General features: G+C 41.8%; 1 protein-coding gene across 2 annotated transcripts in view; it reads left to right on the top strand.

The window, feature by feature from the left end:
• Positions 1 to 3,109: 3,109 nt before the first annotated feature.
• The window catches only part of LOC126298437 (potassium voltage-gated channel protein Shal), a 996,410-nt gene continuing 978,343 nt past the window's right edge, over positions 3,110 to 21,176 (top strand). Inside the window, exon 1 of one of the 2 annotated variants that reach the window (XM_049989763.1) lies at positions 3,110 to 4,309. In XM_049989763.1, the coding sequence (XP_049845720.1) occupies positions 3,195 to 4,309 (1,115 nt within the window). In that variant the 5' untranslated portion in view covers positions 3,110 to 3,194. The remainder of the gene's footprint in view (positions 4,310 to 21,176) is intronic. The other variant, XM_049989762.1, reaches the window with a different exon arrangement.

The following is a 21,176-nucleotide window of genomic DNA, read 5'->3' on the forward strand; positions in this document are numbered from 1 at the left end:
TCAGGTCATACCTACAGTGTAGACATTAATCTCTCAGTAAGTTTTTTTTATTTTAAATGTGTCTCAAGTAGACACAAGACCAGGGTCTCCCTTCTGCTAATAGTTTCCGGCCATATACATGTGTATTTGAGCCATTTATCAGTAATCATCCCGAACTATAATGAGAGGTTTTCTCAAGCAGACCTCAACGAGCCTCACTCAGTTGTCATCGACTGAGGTGACAAAAGTTTAATAGTCCGCATGTTGTTATTCTGCTTTCCTGACATTCCGTCGATACTATTCCGCTTTCTCTTTTCTTTCGATGGTGATAATTTACGTATAGCCACAATCTTTATGGCTGTCGTGGTGTTACATATATTGAAGCTACACTGATCGTAGGAGCTGGTTTGGAATTTACTACGGTCTAATTTATGACCTTACTTCGGCAGATCCCCTTGCATGAGTATTCGTGTGTATTTGCAGACACGGCCCATGTGTGCAATGGTACTCTTTTCTGCACAATGCTTCTCTTGAGTGCAACATTGTAATGCGTTACTAACTATAGAGGGTGAGGGTGTGAGCAAGAAATCTATTCTCTTCCAGGAAGACATTATTACCCGAGCTCTTCACACTGAAGTCATGGACAGTGAGTTTCATTTCATCTTGATGAGTGCCCATTCCGCGTTCTCGTACAGCGACTGTCCATTTCTTCCGATAGTAGTGTGCAAAAAGTAATGGCACTTCTGCATGTACATGATTACCCTGCAGTTTACAGTCATTTAGTAGTAGGTTTATAGACATTTCAGATTGTTTCTCTATCGTTCCACTTTAAAATAGCACGTGGGAAAATCAATGCCTGAATCATTTCGTTCCGACCTGTGATTTCTCTTTCTTTTACCTATGTAGGTAGGTGACAAAAAATACTTTGGCCTTCGGAGGAGGAAGCTGATGATTTTATTTCCATGAAAAGATTTACACTACTGGCCATTAAAATTGCTACACCACGAAGATGACGTACTACAGACACGAAATTTAACCGACAGGAAAAAGATGTTGTGATGTGTTAACGATTAGCTTTTCAGAGCATTCACACAAGGTTGGCGCCGGTGGCGAGACCGTCAACATGCTGACATGAGGAAACTTTTCAACCGATTTCTCATATACTTGTGATGCCTCTTGTAAGGAGAACAAATGCGTACCATCACGTTTCCGACTTTGATAAAGGTCGGATTGTAGCCTGTCGCGATTGCGGTTTATCGTATCTCGACATTACTGCTCGCGTTGGTCGAGATCCAATGACTGTTAGCAGAATATGGAATCGGTGGGTTCAGGATGGTAATACCGAACGCCGTGCTGGATCCCAACGGCCTCGTATCACTAGCAGTTGAGATGACAGGCATCTTATCCGCATGGCTGTAACGGATCGTGCAGCCACGTCTCGATCCCTGTGTCGACAGATGGGGACGTTTGCAAGACAGCAACCATCTGTACGAAGAGTTCGACGACGTTTGCAGCAGCATGGCCTATCAGCTCGGAGACCATGGCTGCGGTTACCCTTGACGCTGCATCACAGACAGAAGCGCCTGTGATGGTGCATTCAACGACGAACCTGGGTGCAAGAATGGCAAAACGTCATTTTTCCGGATGAATCCAGGTTCTGTTTACAGCATCATGATGGTCGCATCCGTGTTTGGCGACATCGCGGTGAACGCACATTGGAAGCGTGTATTCGTCATCTTCATACTTGCGTATCACCCGGCGTGATGGTATGGGGTGCCACTGGTTACACGTCTCGGTCACCTCTTGTTCACATTGACGACACTTTGAACAGTGGACGTTACATTTAAGATGTGTTACGACACGTGGCTCTACCCTTCATTCGATCCCTGCGAAACCCTACATTTCAGCAGGATAATGCACGACCGCATGTTGCAGGTAATGTACGGGCCTTTCTGTATACAGAAAATGTTCGACTGCTACCCTGGCCAGCACATTCTCCAGATCTCTCACCAATTGAAAACGTCTGGTCAGTGGTGGCCGAGCAACTGGCTCGTCACATTACGCCAGTCGCTACTCTCGATGAACTGTGGTATCGTGTTGAAGCTGCATGGGCAGCTGTACCCGTGCACGCCATCCAAGCTCTGTTTGACTCAATGTCCAGGCGTATGAAGGCCGTTATTACGGCCAGAGGTGGTTGTTTTGGGTACGGATTTCTCAGGATCTATGCACCCAAATTACGTGAGAATGTAATCACATGTCAGTTCTAGTATAATATATTTGTCCAATGAATACCCGTTTATCATCTGTATTTCTTCTAGGTGTAGCAACTTTAATAGCCAGTAGGGTATTAACGACAAATGCCTTTGTTTTAATTATCAGCACCCCATCTCGCTTATTATATCCGTGGTACGCTCTGTCTCATTTTACGTTAATATAGGAAGACCTGACAGTCTTTGAACTTTTCGATATCCTCCGCCAGTACTATCTGGTAAGGATCCCATGCAGCACAACAATGTTAGACACATCGCTCGGTGTCTGGTATAATTGTGGGTACTAAGTACACGTAAATACATCTTTTATATAGTCTGTCAAAAGTTATGACTCGAATATTGGAAAAACTGCTGCGCATTTTTTTTTTCAGGTACTGTTTAGTACTATGTCACTCCTTCGTCCAACAATGCTTTTCGATTGATTGAGTTTTCACTTTTTTCTTTGTTTTCGATCGCTCTTCACTGTTCTTAAAGAACTTTTCGCGGATGCTATTATAAATAATTAGCAGTTGGGACGCGAACGAAATGCGTCCACCCATTAACAAACGCGATGCCAGTAGTTCTAAGGCGGAGCGAGACTTTTCTCCCAGGAGTTCTCGGTGGTAAATTCAAAATAGAAGGAAAATAAGGAGAAGGGGGTTAAGGGTGCCGGGAAGCAGCGTCGGAGAGCTCGAGAAGGATACGAAACTGGATCGGAAAAATGAGGATATCGCATTTGGCGTGCGAACGATCCGTAGGTCGGGCACGAAGTGAAAGGCGGCGCGGGCTAAAGATCTGGCGGCGCCGTCGCGGTGGGCGGCGCGTGCGCAGCTGCGTCGCATCGACCGCGCGCCGGCGTGGCGGCAAAGCCGGAGCGCGAGCCTCGGCAGCGGGCAGTGCAGGGCCTGGCTGGGGCGACGCCAGCATGCGGGCCGCGCGCGCGCTGTAGACATAGCGCCGCACAGCATGGCCTCGGTGGCCGCGTGGCTGCCGTTCGCGCGCGCCGCGGCCATCGGCTGGGTGCCGATCGCCACCCACCCGCTGCCGCCGCCGCCCGTGCCCAAGGACCGCCGCAAGGCCGACGACGAGAAGCTGCTCATCAACGTGAGCGGCCGTCGCTTCGAGACCTGGCGCAACACGCTCGAGAAGTATCCCGACACGCTGCTCGGCTCCAACGAGCGCGAGTTCTTCTACGACGAAGAGACCAAGGAATACTTCTTCGACCGAGACCCAGACATTTTCCGGCACATCCTCAACTACTACCGCACGGGAAAGCTTCACTACCCCAAGCACGAGTGCCTCACAAGCTACGACGAAGAGCTCGCGTTCTTCGGCATCCTTCCCGACGTCATCGGCGACTGCTGCTACGAGGACTACCGGGACCGCAAGCGCGAGAATGCCGAGCGGCTTATGGACGACAAGCTGTCGGAGAACGGCGACCAGAACCTGCAGCAGCTCACCAACATCCGGCAGAAGATGTGGCGCGCCTTCGAGAACCCGCACACGTCGACGGCGGCGCTCGTCTTTTACTACGTCACCGGCTTCTTCATCGCCGTGTCGGTGATGGCCAACGTCGTGGAGACGGTACCTTGCGGTCTCCGGCCAGGGCGCGCGGGCACGCTGCCCTGCGGAGAGCGCTACAAAATCGTCTTCTTCTGCTTGGACACGGCGTGCGTCATGATCTTCACGGCCGAGTACCTGCTGCGCCTGTTCGCCGCCCCGGACCGCTGCAAATTCGTTCGCTCTGTGATGAGCATCATCGACGTGGTGGCTATCCTGCCCTACTACATCGGACTGGGCATTACTGACAACGACGACGTGTCGGGCGCCTTCGTGACGCTGCGAGTCTTCCGCGTCTTCCGTATCTTCAAGTTCTCCCGGCACTCTCAGGGACTGCGCATCCTCGGCTACACGCTCAAGTCCTGCGCCTCCGAGTTAGGCTTCCTCGTCTTCTCGCTCGCCATGGCCATCATCATCTTCGCCACCGTCATGTTCTACGCGGAGAAGAACGTCGACGACACCAATTTCACTTCGATTCCCGCTGCGTTCTGGTACACCATCGTCACGATGACGACACTTGGGTTAGTATATTTCTGTTTTTTCTTCTCTTTTCTTTTTCTTCTTACCTACTACGAGCCTTGTAGACAACTTGTGGCCAATCCTCTTCTGTACAGAAAGTTGCAGGTGCTCACCGAGGTGCTTGAGTCTAGCTATATCTGTAAAGATATTCAGTTAAACTTTTATTTCCACCGAATTTGCTCTGCATCGACTTAAAAATTCGTACTCGCAGATGACCTCTTTTGCCGCCAAGTGTCACGATATAGAATCTTGATCCTCTTTCTTATGCACTTACTTCTCCGAACGTCAGACAGCTCGCACGCAGATTGCACGTGGAAGGAGGCCTTACATTCCCCGGTACTTGATATTGAAACTCAACTGCGTAGTCTTTGAACGCCTAATTTTCTTTGACAGTGAAGTGCCTAATTAGTCGACTACATTTCTTTGTGTTCACAATACACGAACATTAAAAGAACAGAGTGAACAGAATATAAGGAAATTAAAAATTACATCCAGTCCAGCTTAGAGCCTCGAACTATAGTCAAAATCAGTTAAAATGTCAATACCCTCCCATACTGATTATCGTCTTTCCTGTGTCATTGAAAAAAATGGTTGTTACCTGTGAGTCCTTTTTTTTCATGATTTGGAGATTTGAACTTTCTTCTGCATTTTACTTCCTGCTTCTATAACTTTTACATCGCAGAACCAAGAATGTGTCGTTAATAACGTATTCCTGTAGTCACTGTACGTTGGATACTTCGAGTTAATGAAGGAAATCAATCTCGACACTATTTAATGAGTATATTCTTCTTGGATACTATCTTAATTTTGCACGAGACTCTGGCATATCAATAAGCTCGTCGAAAAATGTTGTCAGTTCTTCAGATTACACACGATTGTTACAGCAATGCGAACCACCACTTTGGCTTTGGTGATCATCGTGCAATTTGGTAGGACTTATGACGGCTTCGAAGCGTGGAGAGACTTACGTCGCTGTGGAGTGTCACGTTTTCATGGATTCATTAATGTTGAACATCGGCAGCTGTTTAACTGTGAGAGAGAGCGCCGTTGTTGTACATGAGCGTTTGGTACAACTCCGTAGTTGCGGTGTGGGCGCTGAGCACTGCTACCGGCAGTATAACGACCCCCACACTCACGGTCTAGAATTGCAGCCAGTCTCAATGCATATATATGAGTACTTTCAGTCTTTTCAAGAAAGACCAGTTTATCGACACTTCAGCGATTGCGTTAACAATAGTTATTCGCGTTGTATTGTTCACATTAGTTGGAAATGATCTTTTCAAGGGTGGTAATTGTCAGCTGAAAGTTTACTACTAAAACATTAACCATAATTCGAGATTTTGAACCAGCAAAAATTTAGTGAGTCATTAACTTAACACCCCGCTTAAAATCGTTTTAATGAACTCCATAAAAACTGAGAAATACAATTAATTATTGGAATTCCTTAGGCTGCCACTTGTTACCGTTTTTTATCGCCATATTCTTGATAATTTAAGTAACCCCTGCACGAAATATAACACCATACTTCTCTAAAAGTTTTCATTTCATTCATATATCAATCATTGATGCAGAACACCGTTTTGATGATGGGAGAGATTTATAGTACACATAGTGCACTGATTTTTCACCCTAAATTACACGAAGCTTACGTCCCTTACTCGACAGGGTATTGCAACTTTGGGGCATTGACCTGAAAATCATTTAACGGAAATTTCCAGTGCGAAATTTGCTGCGCCGTTGTTATATAAGTACTGGTCACAAGCCAGATGATTAGTAATCCTACAGTAAAATTCTTATCCCATAGCCAAATTTCACGCAATGTAGCCAACCGAAAGATATGCCCAGCCCCTTTGCGTTACCTAAAAGATGCTGATCGTAGGACGAATAATATGGAATTTCATTGATTTGACAGGCTGAGAGTGCAAGTGTTCTGCGGATGCATGATAAGGAATAGACAAATCTAAAATGCTTCCATCGAAACATACATATTACTCAAATCCTCAGTGAGATTTTATAAATGGAGGTCTGTATTTAGACATAAAATATTAGGGTTGTCCATAAACACATAATCATTAGTCTGTAAAAGTAAAATTTCTTGCGATTCGTAGAAGCAGTTCATATTTCGTCACAATAATTTGAGACGGGAGACACACGCTAGTCAAACCTTAGAGGAGAGTTAACACTTGTGAGTAGCTCTATCACGAGGGAATGATTTTTCAACAGAATAATCAAATTGGATATTCTTCGAATTGGATGTACTTTTGTATCGTTCTATATCCTAGTTTTCTCAAAAATTTTTTAACACGAACTGAACTATGAAAATGAAGATATGCTAACAATAATGGGATATAGAAGGAAAACATAGTGTATATTGTTCGAGTGTTATATAAAAAAAATACTTTGTTTCTGAGCTTATGTGTGAGTTTTACTCACACAGGCTCTCCCAGTCACTCAGAGTCCACTTTATCGTTTCAGAAACTAATACTAAAATATGCGGTTAACCTCAGTGATCCAAACTATTAAATGATTTCGGAAATCTACTCCCACGCCACTAAGGTATAAACGTGATTAAAGGGAACAAAATAATGTACTTTTGCACCCCTACGGTCAATCAAACTTTTTTATTGGTTGCATAGAGGAAGTTAGTCACCAGATAAATACCGAGATTCTTTTTCCTAATTTTTCTTCCACTAAAATTACGGTATTACTGCACTGAATCTAAGAGTAAAGAAACAAAAGCTCAACCACCATAGTTTTCTTGCTCGTATTTCTAAACCGAAAATCTGATCCTGCATATGATTTTCAAATAAAATCTATGTGGCAGAATTTGTCCTTTTTCATTTGACTTACGTGTACCTCTGCATGATACTCTATTCGTTTTCTTTAATTATTCCAACTACATTCACAGTTATTGTCGGTAACCTTTATGAAATTGGTCACGTAGGGTTATTTTAATTAGAAAGTATTGACGAAGTTCATGATGTAGCTAAAGGTTTTCCAAATGGCTTAAGATTACAGACATGTGTTGTCGCTACAATCATTTTAGAAGTTATAAAAATATATGACAAATACACTACCTCCTCCTTATTAGACACAAGATATGACAAAGTGAAAGTCATCGATTACAAATATTCTAGCTCAGGAATAAGAAAGTAAAGGAGAGTAGTTGACACAACTGGATGGTTCAGTTCTGTGTCGAGTGGTAAATACGCTTAAATATAGCTGAACAGAGAGTGATGCACAACGTATAGTTCTTACGAAGAGCGAAAAAATTGGGTTTTACTTGCAATATACTCGTTTTCCTTTGTCTAACTATTAAAAATTTGACAGAACCTGTGGAGATCAATGGAACTTTCGTACTATCATTGTTTAAATTGAAACGGGCTTCTGTATATTATTCACCCATTTCCACAGGTGAGGTCATTAAACAACGGAAATGAAATGCAGGAACTTTAATTACCCCGTTCAAAACCTGATGGTGGGAGCAATTTGCGTCTTCCGATAGAGGACGAAAGGTAGTAGCACAATCTCTAATTACAAAAGGGTACTCCATTATGTTCGGTTACGTTCCGAAATTATCTGCTGCATCTTACAAATCGACAACAAAAGACTGTTAATGATGTGCAATGAGAACGGTTAACTACGTGCCACTTTTTTTTTGTCAAGGTTGTGTGAGAAAGCTAGATTTAGTCTTTCTCTTCCTTTTCTGCAATAGTCCATTGTAAGTATATCGAATACAAACTTGTGCTGGATCAGGAAACATGATACTGAATTTAACGTTCCATCATCTATGCCGATGCCCTCAGGTCAGATAAAACATGATACTAAAATCTGTGGTAACTGATTCATAAATTGCGTTCCTTCCTCATCATTGCATCATCTACCGATCGTAATACGGATCTGGCAAATCATTTCCATTAACGTCCTACTATCAATACGTAACTATGCATTTCCCGTCTATATAGTTACCATTATACACGCGAGAAAAGGGAGGATAACTACCAAAGTTCAATAATAGTTAAGCCGCTGTCTTTTTTTTAACTAAGTCAAACTTAATTCAATCATCTCTAGAAAATTATTTTATAATCGTGGGATTTAGAATGTAGTTCAAATACGGGTGTGAGTTGTAAACCACGACCTCTGAAAACGGGCAAATCTACGACGAGATCCTGAATTAATGTTCCATCAACTATTCCGATGCCGCCAGATTCGATAAAACATGATATTACAGTCAGTGGTAGCTGATCCATAGCTTGTGTACCTTACCCATCCTTTAAATGTTGAAACAGGTACCTCCTCATTGCATGACTCTTCTTTATGAGGGGTGATAGGGATATTGTAGGAATGTTCACTGTATGTGTGATGTTTTTACAGACGTACACGATTTTCAGAATGTCAGTTTGTTTGGTATGTATCTAACCAACGGAGACTGGGATGTGTGTGGGAAAGACACATTTTGTCTGTTGTTTCAGACTTTGATTGAATTTAGAGCTTACTCCACTCAACACGACAGAGCTAGTATCTTTCTTCCCAACTTCTTATGATTCTTCCTCACGATCATGGATGTCGTGTTGTGGAAGAACCAGCTTTTTGGACGAGTTCATGCTATTTAACAACTGACGTAGAAACTGATGTCGTTCAACAGCTTAAATTCGTGACTACATAGTATAAAAGAATGTGATAAATTTCCATAAAGATTCCATGTAAAGTGCCAAAGTTCATTTGGTGGACACCTGAGGCGGCAAAGTCTTCCAACAGCTCCGAGAACACACTACCTACGAATAAATGGAATCTAAATGTAGCCAAAATGTACAGTATGATACATGTATTTTATCTGAGGGTCAGTCAGTTTAAATAAATGTGTTCGAACGTGGTATCAAATTTTCATAATTCGTTAGATTCGATTGGAGCTGGAGGAGCCAATATCGGGTATCGGCAATGCCATTCTCAACTGAAATGTCAAGTATGCACCAAACTAAAGACGTAAGGATTTCTCTAAATCATGTATTGTGTGGACTAATTATGTCACTGTTCGTGTTAACTCTTGCACACAGTGCATGTGCTATGGTTGGTGACAGAAAGGTCTTTCGAGAGGCGGTAGAACTCGGTTGGAATAGTCGCGCTGGTACCCAGAAAACACAGTTTACCTTCAGTCTTAGTCAACTTAGACGAAGTTCTTTCTCGAAGATTAAGCACTGCTGTACCTGCGAAAAACGTCCTACATACTGTTTGTCAACTGTAAATTAACAATAGTACTTATTCAGAAAACAATTTCCACATTGTATGGTGAAAAATTGGCTGCTAGCTTGGCGTATTTTCAAATGTAAAATCCATGGTCAAACCGCTTTTGCAATATCTCTCTTCTAGAAGTGCCAGTAATGACGGCAAGGTCACACCGCGCCCTCTTCTATCGCTCTCGTAGGGACAACGAATGGAAATTGCCGTCTGCCACACACTCGCAGTGATTTGAAGAGTATAAATGTAGATGTAGATAAAGCCTGAAGTTTTAATTTGACCTGAATACTTCAGTTACACAGAATTCTCATTGTGATGTATCAACTTCGTGCAAAGTATTTCATTTGTACGTTGAGGTCAGTGATATGTGAAGTATTGTCAATCAAACCATTTCTCTCGTATGTAACAATCACTATGTGGAACTAATATTTTATAGTCTTGTCACTGCTTCTGCACAAGTCCGGGCACATCTCTGTTATTTTTTGTTTACATACGTACTTAGTTTTAACCAAGTTGTGTAATTTCATTAACATTTCTTTCATTTTATGTTCTTTTTTATGTTATTTAATCCTCGATTGTGTAATTTCATTAACATTTCTTTCGTTTTATGTTCATTTTTGAATGTTACTTAATCCTCGTTACCTACGTATTGTACTTCAGGAGCTTGCTCTTATCCAATATTTTCTCGTGTCGACACTCCGTATTGCTTACAGCTACTAGTAAATTTTATTTCACATGTTTGTGTTCTGCTCCTAACATTCGATCATACTATGCTTATTCTAATATTTCACCATTCCAGCGCTATGGAGACAGATTCGGAGAATGCCGGAGATATTGTCTGTGAGGCAGATAGTTCTGCTTTCGGCTGCTGCGACTCCAGGGGTCGCAGCAAACGCGTCACATAAGGATGACGGGCGGTCCGCTGCAGAGTCGGCATACGCTACGCAAATTCACGACTACAAATGTTACCTCACTTTTCTGGCACTGGCTTTGATTTGGATCCCTGTTGACCGGTGTGTAGCTTCAACGGTACTGATGTGAGCTCACGTTACTCGTTCGCTCGCTACTGCATTTTCAACCATGCCTCGTCTTTGGTTTCCACGCGTGGTTCCCGGAAGTGCCTAAACTTTTTTCCGGGCTACGACAAAAATCTTGTTTTCTGTGTAAAATATTGTATAGAGGCACTGAATTTTGATAAAGTCAAATACTACACCTTCTCGCTGTCACTCTGTTTTAGGTATGAGATAATTCTGAAAAGAACAGGAATGTTCGACGTGTTTAGCGAAGGGCACGTACGTCACTGTTTTATATTTTCAAACGTCAGGTTTCACATTAGGAGCGTCGGCTAACCACCGCGCTTATGTACATCGAGAAAAGGGGCTTCTCTTTCTAAGCTCGGAGTCGTACCAGCTTATATCTGGATAATTTGCTTAAGTATGCGAAGATTACATTATTTCTTTGTGAGTCTGTTACTTATACCTGTCGGAAAAAGAATCGGATAAAATATTTGGTTTGTAAATAAATATGGTTACGGTATAGTTATGAAAACCTTTGTTTTTATGTTGCTTATGCCTGCGAGAAACTATTCTAACCGACGTGAATACGAATAAATTTAGCTGTGATGAAAAGGTAAGGGGCGATCAAAAAGTTTCCGTTTGAAGGAAGAGCAGTCCAGAACCAGTTTGCCAATCAGGTGGAATCACCCTCAGCACTGAGGCAATCATCCCACCGACGCATCAGATTGAAGATACACGTTTGTTGAAACACCGTGTCATGCTGCGGGAAGAAGTTCGTAACTCCATGCTGCACATCATCGCCCGACAGGAATCGTCAACACCTCAACGCCTTTTTTAAGGGAACGAAGGGCTGATAATCGCACGGGGAGAGATTAGGGCTGTAGGGCGAGCGCTCGAGTGTCTCCCCCTTGAGCTGGTGTAACTTCTGAGATATATGGGGACGTGCGTTATCAGGAAGCACCTCCACAACCGTGGTTTTCGACAGACGTTCTGCCCCATACGCATTTTCATTAAGCAGCCAAGAAAAGAATAACAGCAGGTTGGTCCTATTTGGACGCATTTGGTAATAACTTCACCATAGTTCACGTTTCTTCATTTACCTCACGAGACTCAGAAAGACACAAATGCCACACTAATCCTTTGGCTACATGTCGGTGGTTACACACCGCAATCGGAGACGCTCTAAGTTGCGATTACGCTGCAGCAACGCCCTCAAACGGAAACCTTTTGGTCGCCACTTCTAAGTTGTGGGCTGTTTGTAATCGATATGGCTGGCAAACATTTAACTTATTTCCTACATTCTGTCTAATCAATAAGGAAAGACTGGCGATAGAAGCAGAAGTTCTAGCAACGAACTGAGAAGAAATTCCGAATGCATTTATTTGCTGTGGGGACAGGGCGTCGGTTCATAAGTTCGGAATAGTACTCGAGTACCAGCTTCTCGCTGTAAAATTTGCATCAATAAGAGAGGATTACTTTCTTCCCTTTCGAATTTGTTCTTTACACCTGTCTGCCAGTTTTGCTTTGTAAATAAATGTAGTTACTATATATTTATGAAAACATTCATCTTGATGTTGCATCTGCCTACAAACAAGTATTGAACACGACGCACGTACGAGTACATTTAGCTGTGGTAAAAATATGTTGTGAGCTATTTGTAATCGCTATGGCTGGTAAATTACTAGCCCATTTTCTACGCACCGTCTCAATACTAAGCCACGACTGGCCATATAAGCAGAAGTTCTAGGAACGAGATGAGAAGAAGTGCGTAACGCGGTGGCAGCCTTTGATGTTTGGAAGGCACGGGTGAGCTGGCTTGTGGTTTATAACTGTCCGCGTGCTGAATGTGGCAGAGACTTTGATCGGTGGCACGAGGACGCCACCGGCCGCCGGCGTCGCCTTTCAAGGCCCGCTTTTTGTCACAGCCTTTGGTGTTCCGTGTAGTTCTTCTGAAAGAGGTACAGTTCCATCGATTCTGACATTTCTTCTCCTTCTATAGACAGAAAATTTTTCAAGTCACCAACGCGATCTCTTTCTCTGCGAAATCTGATGACTGATACAATAAAAGAACAATACTGTCGCATCGTTTCTGTTACTAGGCTCTCAGTATACACAATATAAATTACATGGATTTCCAAACTACTGACAATGAGATATTAAACTACATAATATTAATAATCATCTTAAAAACAACGAGGCTAATAGTGATAACTATTCAAATGGTTCAAATGGCTCTGAGCGCTATGGGACTCAACTGCTGTGGTCATCAGTCCCCTAGAACTTAGAACTACTTAAACCTAACTAACCTAAGGATATCACACACATCCATGCCCGAGGCAGGATTCGAACCTGCGACCGTAGCAGTCGCACGGTTCCGGACTGCGCGCCTAGAACCGCCAGACCAGTGATAACTGTTGCAGTATTAACAGTATTATAATACTCATTTATTTAAGGTAAAATTTATTAAGATATAAAAAACTAAAATAGTAACAAAGTTTACCTGTGACTGAATTTGGACTTTTCTGTAAGCCTTGACAGGAATGTAAATTGAGTAAATAAGTCGACATAAGAGCAATAGCTGAGCGATAACACGGTCAGATGAAGAGAAGGAAGAAAAGCAAGATGAGCGGAGTAAGTAACATCGAAAGAAACGAGACGAGATGGAAAACAGCCATTGCGTTATAAAAGAGTTTTTGGTCAGCTTCTTATAATATAAGACTATAAATTTATTCGCTGTTGCGAATATGGACAATCATCAACCGTATAATGGAACGACGTCAATGAAAATTTGTGCCGGACCGAGACTCGAACCACACTGCTTGCAATAAGCGGGAAATCTGGGTTCGAGTCCCGGTCCGGCACAAATTTTCATTGTCTTCATTTCATTATACAGCCGATGGTTGTCCGTACTCGTGACTGCGGATACATTTCACGTATTTCACAATGTCTGTAGTCGCTCCAGTGTCTGTGCATGTCCGAAGGAACTTTGCACCTTAATTCAGACTAACACAGGCACAACAATATCGTATCAAAAAATGTTCAAATGTGTGTGAAATCTTATGGGACTTAACTGATATTGCCATCAGTCCCTAAGCTTACACGCTTACACGCTACTTAAACTAAATTATCCTAAGGACAAACACACACACCCATGCCCGAGGGAGGGCTCGAACCTCCGCCGGGACCAGCCGCACAGTCCACGACTGCAACGCCTAAGACCGCTCGGCTAATCGCGCGCGGCGATATCGTATCGTCGTGGAGAATATGTCGCTTGATAGGAACGTTTAATTTAAAAATCCCTTACCAGATGGTATACACCTTACAGAAATACTGCTATAACAACATATACGCCTATACTCCGAAAGCTACTTTACGGTATGTGACGGAAGGTATGTACGACTGTCACTTTTCACTTTCGTGCTCCAATCACAAGAAAGGACTGTAGCTAACCCAATGTATGAGCTCTGATATCTCTAATTTTACTTTCGTGGTGGCTTAGCGGGGGTAGGGGAAATCAAAGCCTTGGTCGACATTTTTACGAACTTACGCTCTCGGAATTTTATCAGAAACCACGCCGTAATGTACAACGCCGTTCTTGTACAGTCTGCCACTGGAGTTGGGTCCTGTCTAATGTCAATACTGCATTTTAGAAATTGTACCTGTCGACTTGTATGTATACGAGTGCAGAAGAAAATTACTTTGCCATTGGAACAATTTCTAAAATTCAGTATATACAGAATATTAATTAAAATTAATATTTAGAAAAAAAACTTGTTCCAATCTTGCAGGACGACCAACATGCAACAGCATTGTCGTAACTTCTCCTCGAAATATGATTCAGCAGGTTCGTTTGGTTTAATTCTGCTGTCATGCAAGGATAACTATACAATACCTCTCTCGCAGCAGCAGCGATCGTCGTCAGATTATTGTCTCGACACTTTAACAAACAGAGATCTGTTCGACAATGGATTACTGTAGTGAAGTAGAAATAATAATAAACTGTAAACCGAGAAGAGTTTATTCAATAAATTCATTTATACTTCTTTTTATTGATAATTATAAGGTTGTGTTTTGAGTAAATATAGATATATACAAAGCTCAAGACCTAAGTCAAAAATTTAAAAAAATACTAAGTCGACAATCCAATCGTTTATTCGTATAATAAAAGCAATCATAGGAAAATCAAGAATTCGTACCGCCATCTATATCACCCCAACCGGAAGAGGAATGACAAAAGATAGAATAACTCTTAAAGCAAGATCTGGGACATGGAAACGCATCAGCGATATAATTTTTTGGTCGAGATGACCGGGATTCGTTTGCAGAGATATAAAAATCAGTTAATAAAGAAAGAAATCATTTATAAATAAAAATTCGATAAACTAAAGCAAAATTGATATACCACATTGTCAATTAAAGTGACATGAAAGGTTGTGATAGATCCGAGCTATACAGAGGATGCTACAATGTTTCCCAACCAAATAGCTGAAATATAGCCTTCGTCGGGTCGGCAGTGTGGAGATGGGCGTTATCGTACAACAGGATTATTCCGTCTGACAACATTCCGACAGCCCAACGGCAAACGGCAAAGCCAACAATATAAACATCCCATATCTCCCCCACCAAAGAAATCCAAAGCAGCTCACACAAGTTATGGTAAGGTCATGATGACGTCTTTCTTCGACTGCAGAGGCTCTCTGCTCCTCGAGCGTGGAACCACAATCAATGCGCAGCGCTATGAAGACACTTTGTAGAAACTGCAAAGCAAGACAAAACCCTCAGGAATGCTCTCGGACGGTATCATGCTATTGTACGATTACGCCCGCCCCCACACCGTTTCAACGATTTGGGAAACACTGCAGCATCGTCCTTACAGCCTGGATCTTCCACCGTGTCATTTTCGCATCTTTGGCTACGTGAAGAAAGACATGCTTGGACGTCGGTTTCTGTCGGACGAGAAAGTGAGAGTGGATGGGGTTGTGAATCCGTTCAGCGGCTGACTGCGTTCTGCGAAATAGGAATTGATCGTTTCGTCTCCCAGTGGGATAAATGTCTTAAAGCGTGTGGTGATTATTTTTGAATGGTTCCATGGCTCCGTTGTGGGGGTGTTCCGTTTGGGTTTGACTGCCCCTTATAATATGTGGTCCCGTCTTCCTCAGTGATGTCAGTGTTTCTGCCAGTACAGTGGTTTGTAATCCCTTCGTACCATCCACTGAGAAGTTAGAATGAAACTACAACAACTGGCCGGTATTCGCCGGTATTCTCGCCAAATATTGAGCCCTGTTGCGTGGAGGTGAAACTCTAAGTTCTACCAAGTGTATGAAAAAATATCGAACAGCACGATAGCCTGGAAAGATATATGTTTGCAGGACGATGGTTGCATAGTACACGAGGCAAGTATACTATTTGTGGGCCATAGATGATGCCTGATGGCAGTAACAGCACTGTTCTTGGCAGCCAATGAAAGTGCTATTTGGATTTTACCCTAACAAAAAAAGTTTTTAATGCCTGTAGCTTATTTTCTTGTCATCACAGAGTATAAACAGGCTCGTATGTTGATTATAGTCTCGGTATTATCTGAATTGTCCGACGCTGGTAGCTGTGTGGTCAGCGCAACGGAATGTCATACCTCACGGCCCGGGTTCGGTTCCCGACTTGGTCGGAGATTTCCTCCGCTCAGGGACTGGGTGTTGTGTTGTCCTTATCATCATTTCATCCGCATTGACACACAAGTCACCGCAGTGGTGTCAACTCGAAAGACTTGCACCAGGCGAACGGTCTACCCGCCGGGAGGCCCTAGCCACACGGCATTTCCACTATCGGAATTCATCGCTCAAGAACAGCACGGATCGATGCCATTGTATTAACTTTCATCAAGATATTGCCTAGTCGAGACAGCGTTATGATTATTACAAATCGCAAATAATTTCATTGTTTTTGGCTTGTTACAGTCAACTTGTGATGTGGTTCTTTGTGTATATACAGTCAAAAATTTTGTTATTTTGCCATACATTGCACAACAGATTGTTATTACTTCGTGACGTCTAAGATGTTTTGTTCCACAAAGTGAACTTGTCTCGTGATCAACGCATCGACATTTTATACATGCGAATTATGGATAAGCAGGGGTGGGGTGGTGGTAGGGTGTTTGAAGTGTGGGCGTTGAGTGGAGGCCTGTATTACTACACGACTGCCAGTGCCCTCTGTTTAAGTTTTTTCTCATAGTATGTCCACTCCGAATAATCCATTATACCAGCTTAATAGAGTTATGCAATTTAACCATTCCTACAAATTAAAACTACAATGCATAAGGGCTCGTCCTGGCTCGGTTTATTGAGAGGATAGAGTCTTACATCGTTTCAATTTGAAGCGAAAATTGGTTCAAATGTCTCTGAGCACTATTCGACAACTTCTGAGGCCATCAATCGCCTAGAACTTAGAACTAATTAAACTTAACTAACCTAAGGGCATCACACACATCCATGCCCGAGGCAGGATTCGAACCTGCGACCGCAGCGGTCGCTCGGTTCCAGACTGTAGTGCCTAGAACCGCACGGCCACTCCGGCCGGCTCAATTTGAAGCGATGGGACATTATACACATATGTGGCTCGAGTTGTCTGCCTTCTTTGTTTCAGCCACACGTTTTTGAAACATTTTCATATAACTATCTCCATGTGTGTGTGTGTGTGTGTGTGTGTGTGTGTGTGTGTGTGTGTTCGCTTGTGTTGTGTGTGTGTTTGTTTGTTCGCTCCAGTGAACTATAAATGTGAAGAAGAGTATAAGGGCTCAAAATCAGATGTTATGTCTTTTGAACCCGTTGGAAAAGGGCCTCTAAACTCATAATATAGGGTACATTAACAAACTGACCAGGGGTTTAGGTCGGAGGCATGCTTATTGTGTAATCTAGGAGGATGAAACTTGTATTGGATGGAAAGATGTTTATTTTAAATCAATAGGAATACAATTTATTTAGGTGTCGGGGCCAGGAAAAATGTGGTCCGATTTTAGGCAGTAAAAACGAAGTGAAGAACAATCCTATACATATTTGCGCCTTGTAATAACATTTTTGTTATATTCCCAATCAGTCTCAGTTCCTGTGTTCCCGGATGTATCGAGCTACGCCTGCTCGTAATAACTTTACAAGGTCTTTTTTGTAATTGTTTGAGCAGTAAAGAGTGTGTAAAGGCTCTAAAGTACCACATGACAAAATTTTTCAGACCATTGATACGATTTTAATTTACTGGATATCAAATCGACCATGTCTTAAAAGCGCAAGTGGATTTTCAGCGTCCTGATTACACAGAATTTTTAGCGTCGGTGGCTGTTTATTTATCTGTCTCTCTGTCACTTCTTTCTCTGGCAGTTAATTTTGTAAACCTATGCTCAAACCAGATGTTAGCTACTACGACTAGGCAACGTTTGCATCCTGGTTCTTCAGAAGGAATTTTATTTCACATTCTACTAGAATATCGTGATCAGGAGAACGGAAGGTAAATTATTGAATTTGCTTAAGGAAAGCAAATGATATTTAAACTGGAGGTGTTTCATAGAGACGCAGATATTTATTAACAAACTCGTCACTTAAAGACAAATTTAATCTATTAATTTTGTTGGCCAACTTGTTCTTTAAACATGCAAGTTTTAAAGAGAGTTCGTGAACTAACAGAATTTCTTGTGTGAAAATTAAGTACTTTGTAACACTGTGTCTAAAGGAATACTGACGGAAGCCATTTCTTATAAAAGTGTAGACTTTTCTGCTGAAATGAAATTAACGTCGTTAGTAAAATAGAGAGTTACCCAAATAGTGCTGTACATTTTAAACGTACACGTATATAGACCTGCTGAAAACAGTGGAACATTTACTAAATTCATTTGTGCAGGAACCGATTCATCTTCCAACTCTACTAAACTTAAAAGTGTGCCCAGTATTACTGTTCTACCTTTCTGACATATTTTGTGCTAATCGTAATCTTTATTTACATGCGCCATTGTGAAAATTCTACTATTTCTCGTTTACTATAGTCCGCTGACTGAAATAATTTTAAAATGTTAACTGTAGCTGTAGTGACGTTTAACGAGCTATAACGCTGAAACAGAAAAGTTCTTTTTAGGAAGGTTAGTAGCTACACCAGCTCAGTATCTCAATATTACGGCCAGTACGGTCAATCTAAATTAGTATGAGATAAATAAATAATAGATTCGGCTGCAGACGATTTCTTATTCACCAATGACAAAACGATCCCTGCAAACATGTGCGACCCGTGTATATAAATAAATAAACAAATGAATTACCTGAAACATCTGGGGAATCTAACACACACGGTACATACCATGTGGCACATAGCCGACAACAGAAATTTGTCTCCCTTAATTATACCAATTCTTCATTATTTCTTTCATCTCAAGTCTTTTATTCTGTGCGGTGTGGTTTTCGTTAAAAGCATTATACAAGACACATAAAAGTGGGTATTCTTTCCTTAGCGTAATGAGGTATTAGTGAGGTACGAATCTTGCGTCTTTAAAGACTTCTCCATTATTTCTTTCGCTTTATGTACTTTATTTAGTGTCATGTAGTTTTCTTTGGAACTATTATTCGTGACATAAAATCGTAAACACTCTTTCTTTTGCGTAATGTCCCTTCGCTGAGACAGGTATCTCATTGATTTGAAGACCATGTGTCAGTGGTGAATGTTATCGTTTTGATGAGAGAAAATTTGGGAGTACCGCATGCTTTTACTTTGGTGTATTTCTTCTGAAAATATTCTATGAAAAACTCTTTATTGTTTGGTAATCCAAATTTTTAAAAAAAGCAAAGTCCTTCGATATCATTTATAACAAAAAATATAGTTTTTTAATTTAAAATGTTTCAGTTTAAATAGTAAAGCTTTTGAAATGTGTTATCTGTAATTAACTTACGTTTGTAATAGTATGCTCCCTACAGGGTGACAGTTATTGAAATATGTGAAAAAAACGTAAATTATTTACAAACTACGGCGTGCACACGATTTATTTAACATTTAAACGTCGCTACACATTTTTCAGATTTAGGTTATGACATGTTCGATATGCCTGCCATGATTGGCAATGATATGTTGCAGACAAATAGCGAAATTTTGCATGACCCGCTGAAGTGTCAGAACATTGATGCTGTCGATGACCTCCTTCATGGCCGTTTTCAGTTCAGCAATGGTTTTGGGGTTATTGCTGTACACCTTGTGTTTAATATAGCCCCACAAAAAGGAGTCGCATGTGTTCAAATGGTTCAAATGGCTCTGAGCACTATGGGACTTAACTGCTGTTGTCATCAGTGCCCTAGAACTTAGAACTACTTAAACCTAACTAACCTAAGGACATCACACACATCCAGGATTCGAACCTGCGACCGTAGCGGTCACGCGGCTCCAGACTATAGCGCCTAGAACCGCACGGCCACTCCGGCCGGCTCGCATGTGTTCAGATCCAGAAAATATTGCGGCCAATCGAGGACCATCTCCGTGGCCTCAAAGTACACCAGGGCCAGAATGCGGCCCCCAAGTGCTCCTCCGGGACACAAAAAACTCTCCTGCTGCGATGAGGTCGAGCATTAACTACATACTGTCGAAATCAGAGTCACCTTGGATAATGGGGATGAAATAATCTTCCAAAGCCTTCACGTACCCTTCAGGAGTCACTGTATCATCAAGGAATATTGCGTTGATTATTCCGTGACTGGACATCGCACACCACTCAGTCACCCGTTGAGGGTGAAGGGACTTCTACATCACGAAATGCGGATTCTCAGTCCCCCAAATGTGCCAATTTTGCTTATTGAATCCATACAAATAAAAGTAGGCTTCGTCGCTAAACCAAACAATAGGCGCGTACTAATTTTCATAATAACCTGCGGCCAACCCTGCAGTTTGAAAGTCCTAACGAAAACCGTTCAGAAGTTATGATGATTTCATAAAGGTCAATAACTGTCAGTTTGTAGTTACGGCATAGTGAGGAGTATTCAGCACCTCGGCAAAGTTTTGAAATGAATCATCCTGTCTTTTGACGAAAGGTTGTGTGGTGAAATAATGAAATTCGTCAAGGTGTCACTTATTCTTCCTTTTTTAGCATTGTCTTTATTTATTAAACTATATTTAATTGTTTCCAATTCATTGGTAAAATTTTTGTACAGAAAAGTTGTCTGGTAATAGGAAACACCTTCGCCCATTCACTAACATAAAATTTCGTAAAGTAGACGGCAAGCAAATTTTGCGAAGAAGATACAAAAATCCAAGAGAAAGCTATATATTTAGGCTGTATATTAGCGAAGCTATATGGGTGACCTAGTATGATTAAACAAAGGTTATGAATGTAAAATAATATTTATTCTAATACTTGAAAAAGAAATTAGTTTCGACTTTTTATATTGAACACTGACGACCGTGAATGGGATGAACCATCGTCCCATCGACACAACTACAAATGTGCATACTTCGACTCAGACATGCATGCATGTCTGAAGGACATTGCATAGTACACCATGAAACACAAAAATTGTAAAATAGTATTAACGTACATGTCTAGATAGGCCGAGACAATAGTAAATAAATTCCTCCCTGAGTGGGAATCAATTAACCGCGAGAGTCA

The sequence above is a fragment of the Schistocerca gregaria genome, chromosome X (genome assembly GCF_023897955.1).
Source record: "Schistocerca gregaria isolate iqSchGreg1 chromosome X, iqSchGreg1.2, whole genome shotgun sequence".
Lineage (NCBI taxonomy): Eukaryota > Metazoa > Arthropoda > Insecta > Orthoptera > Acrididae > Schistocerca > Schistocerca gregaria.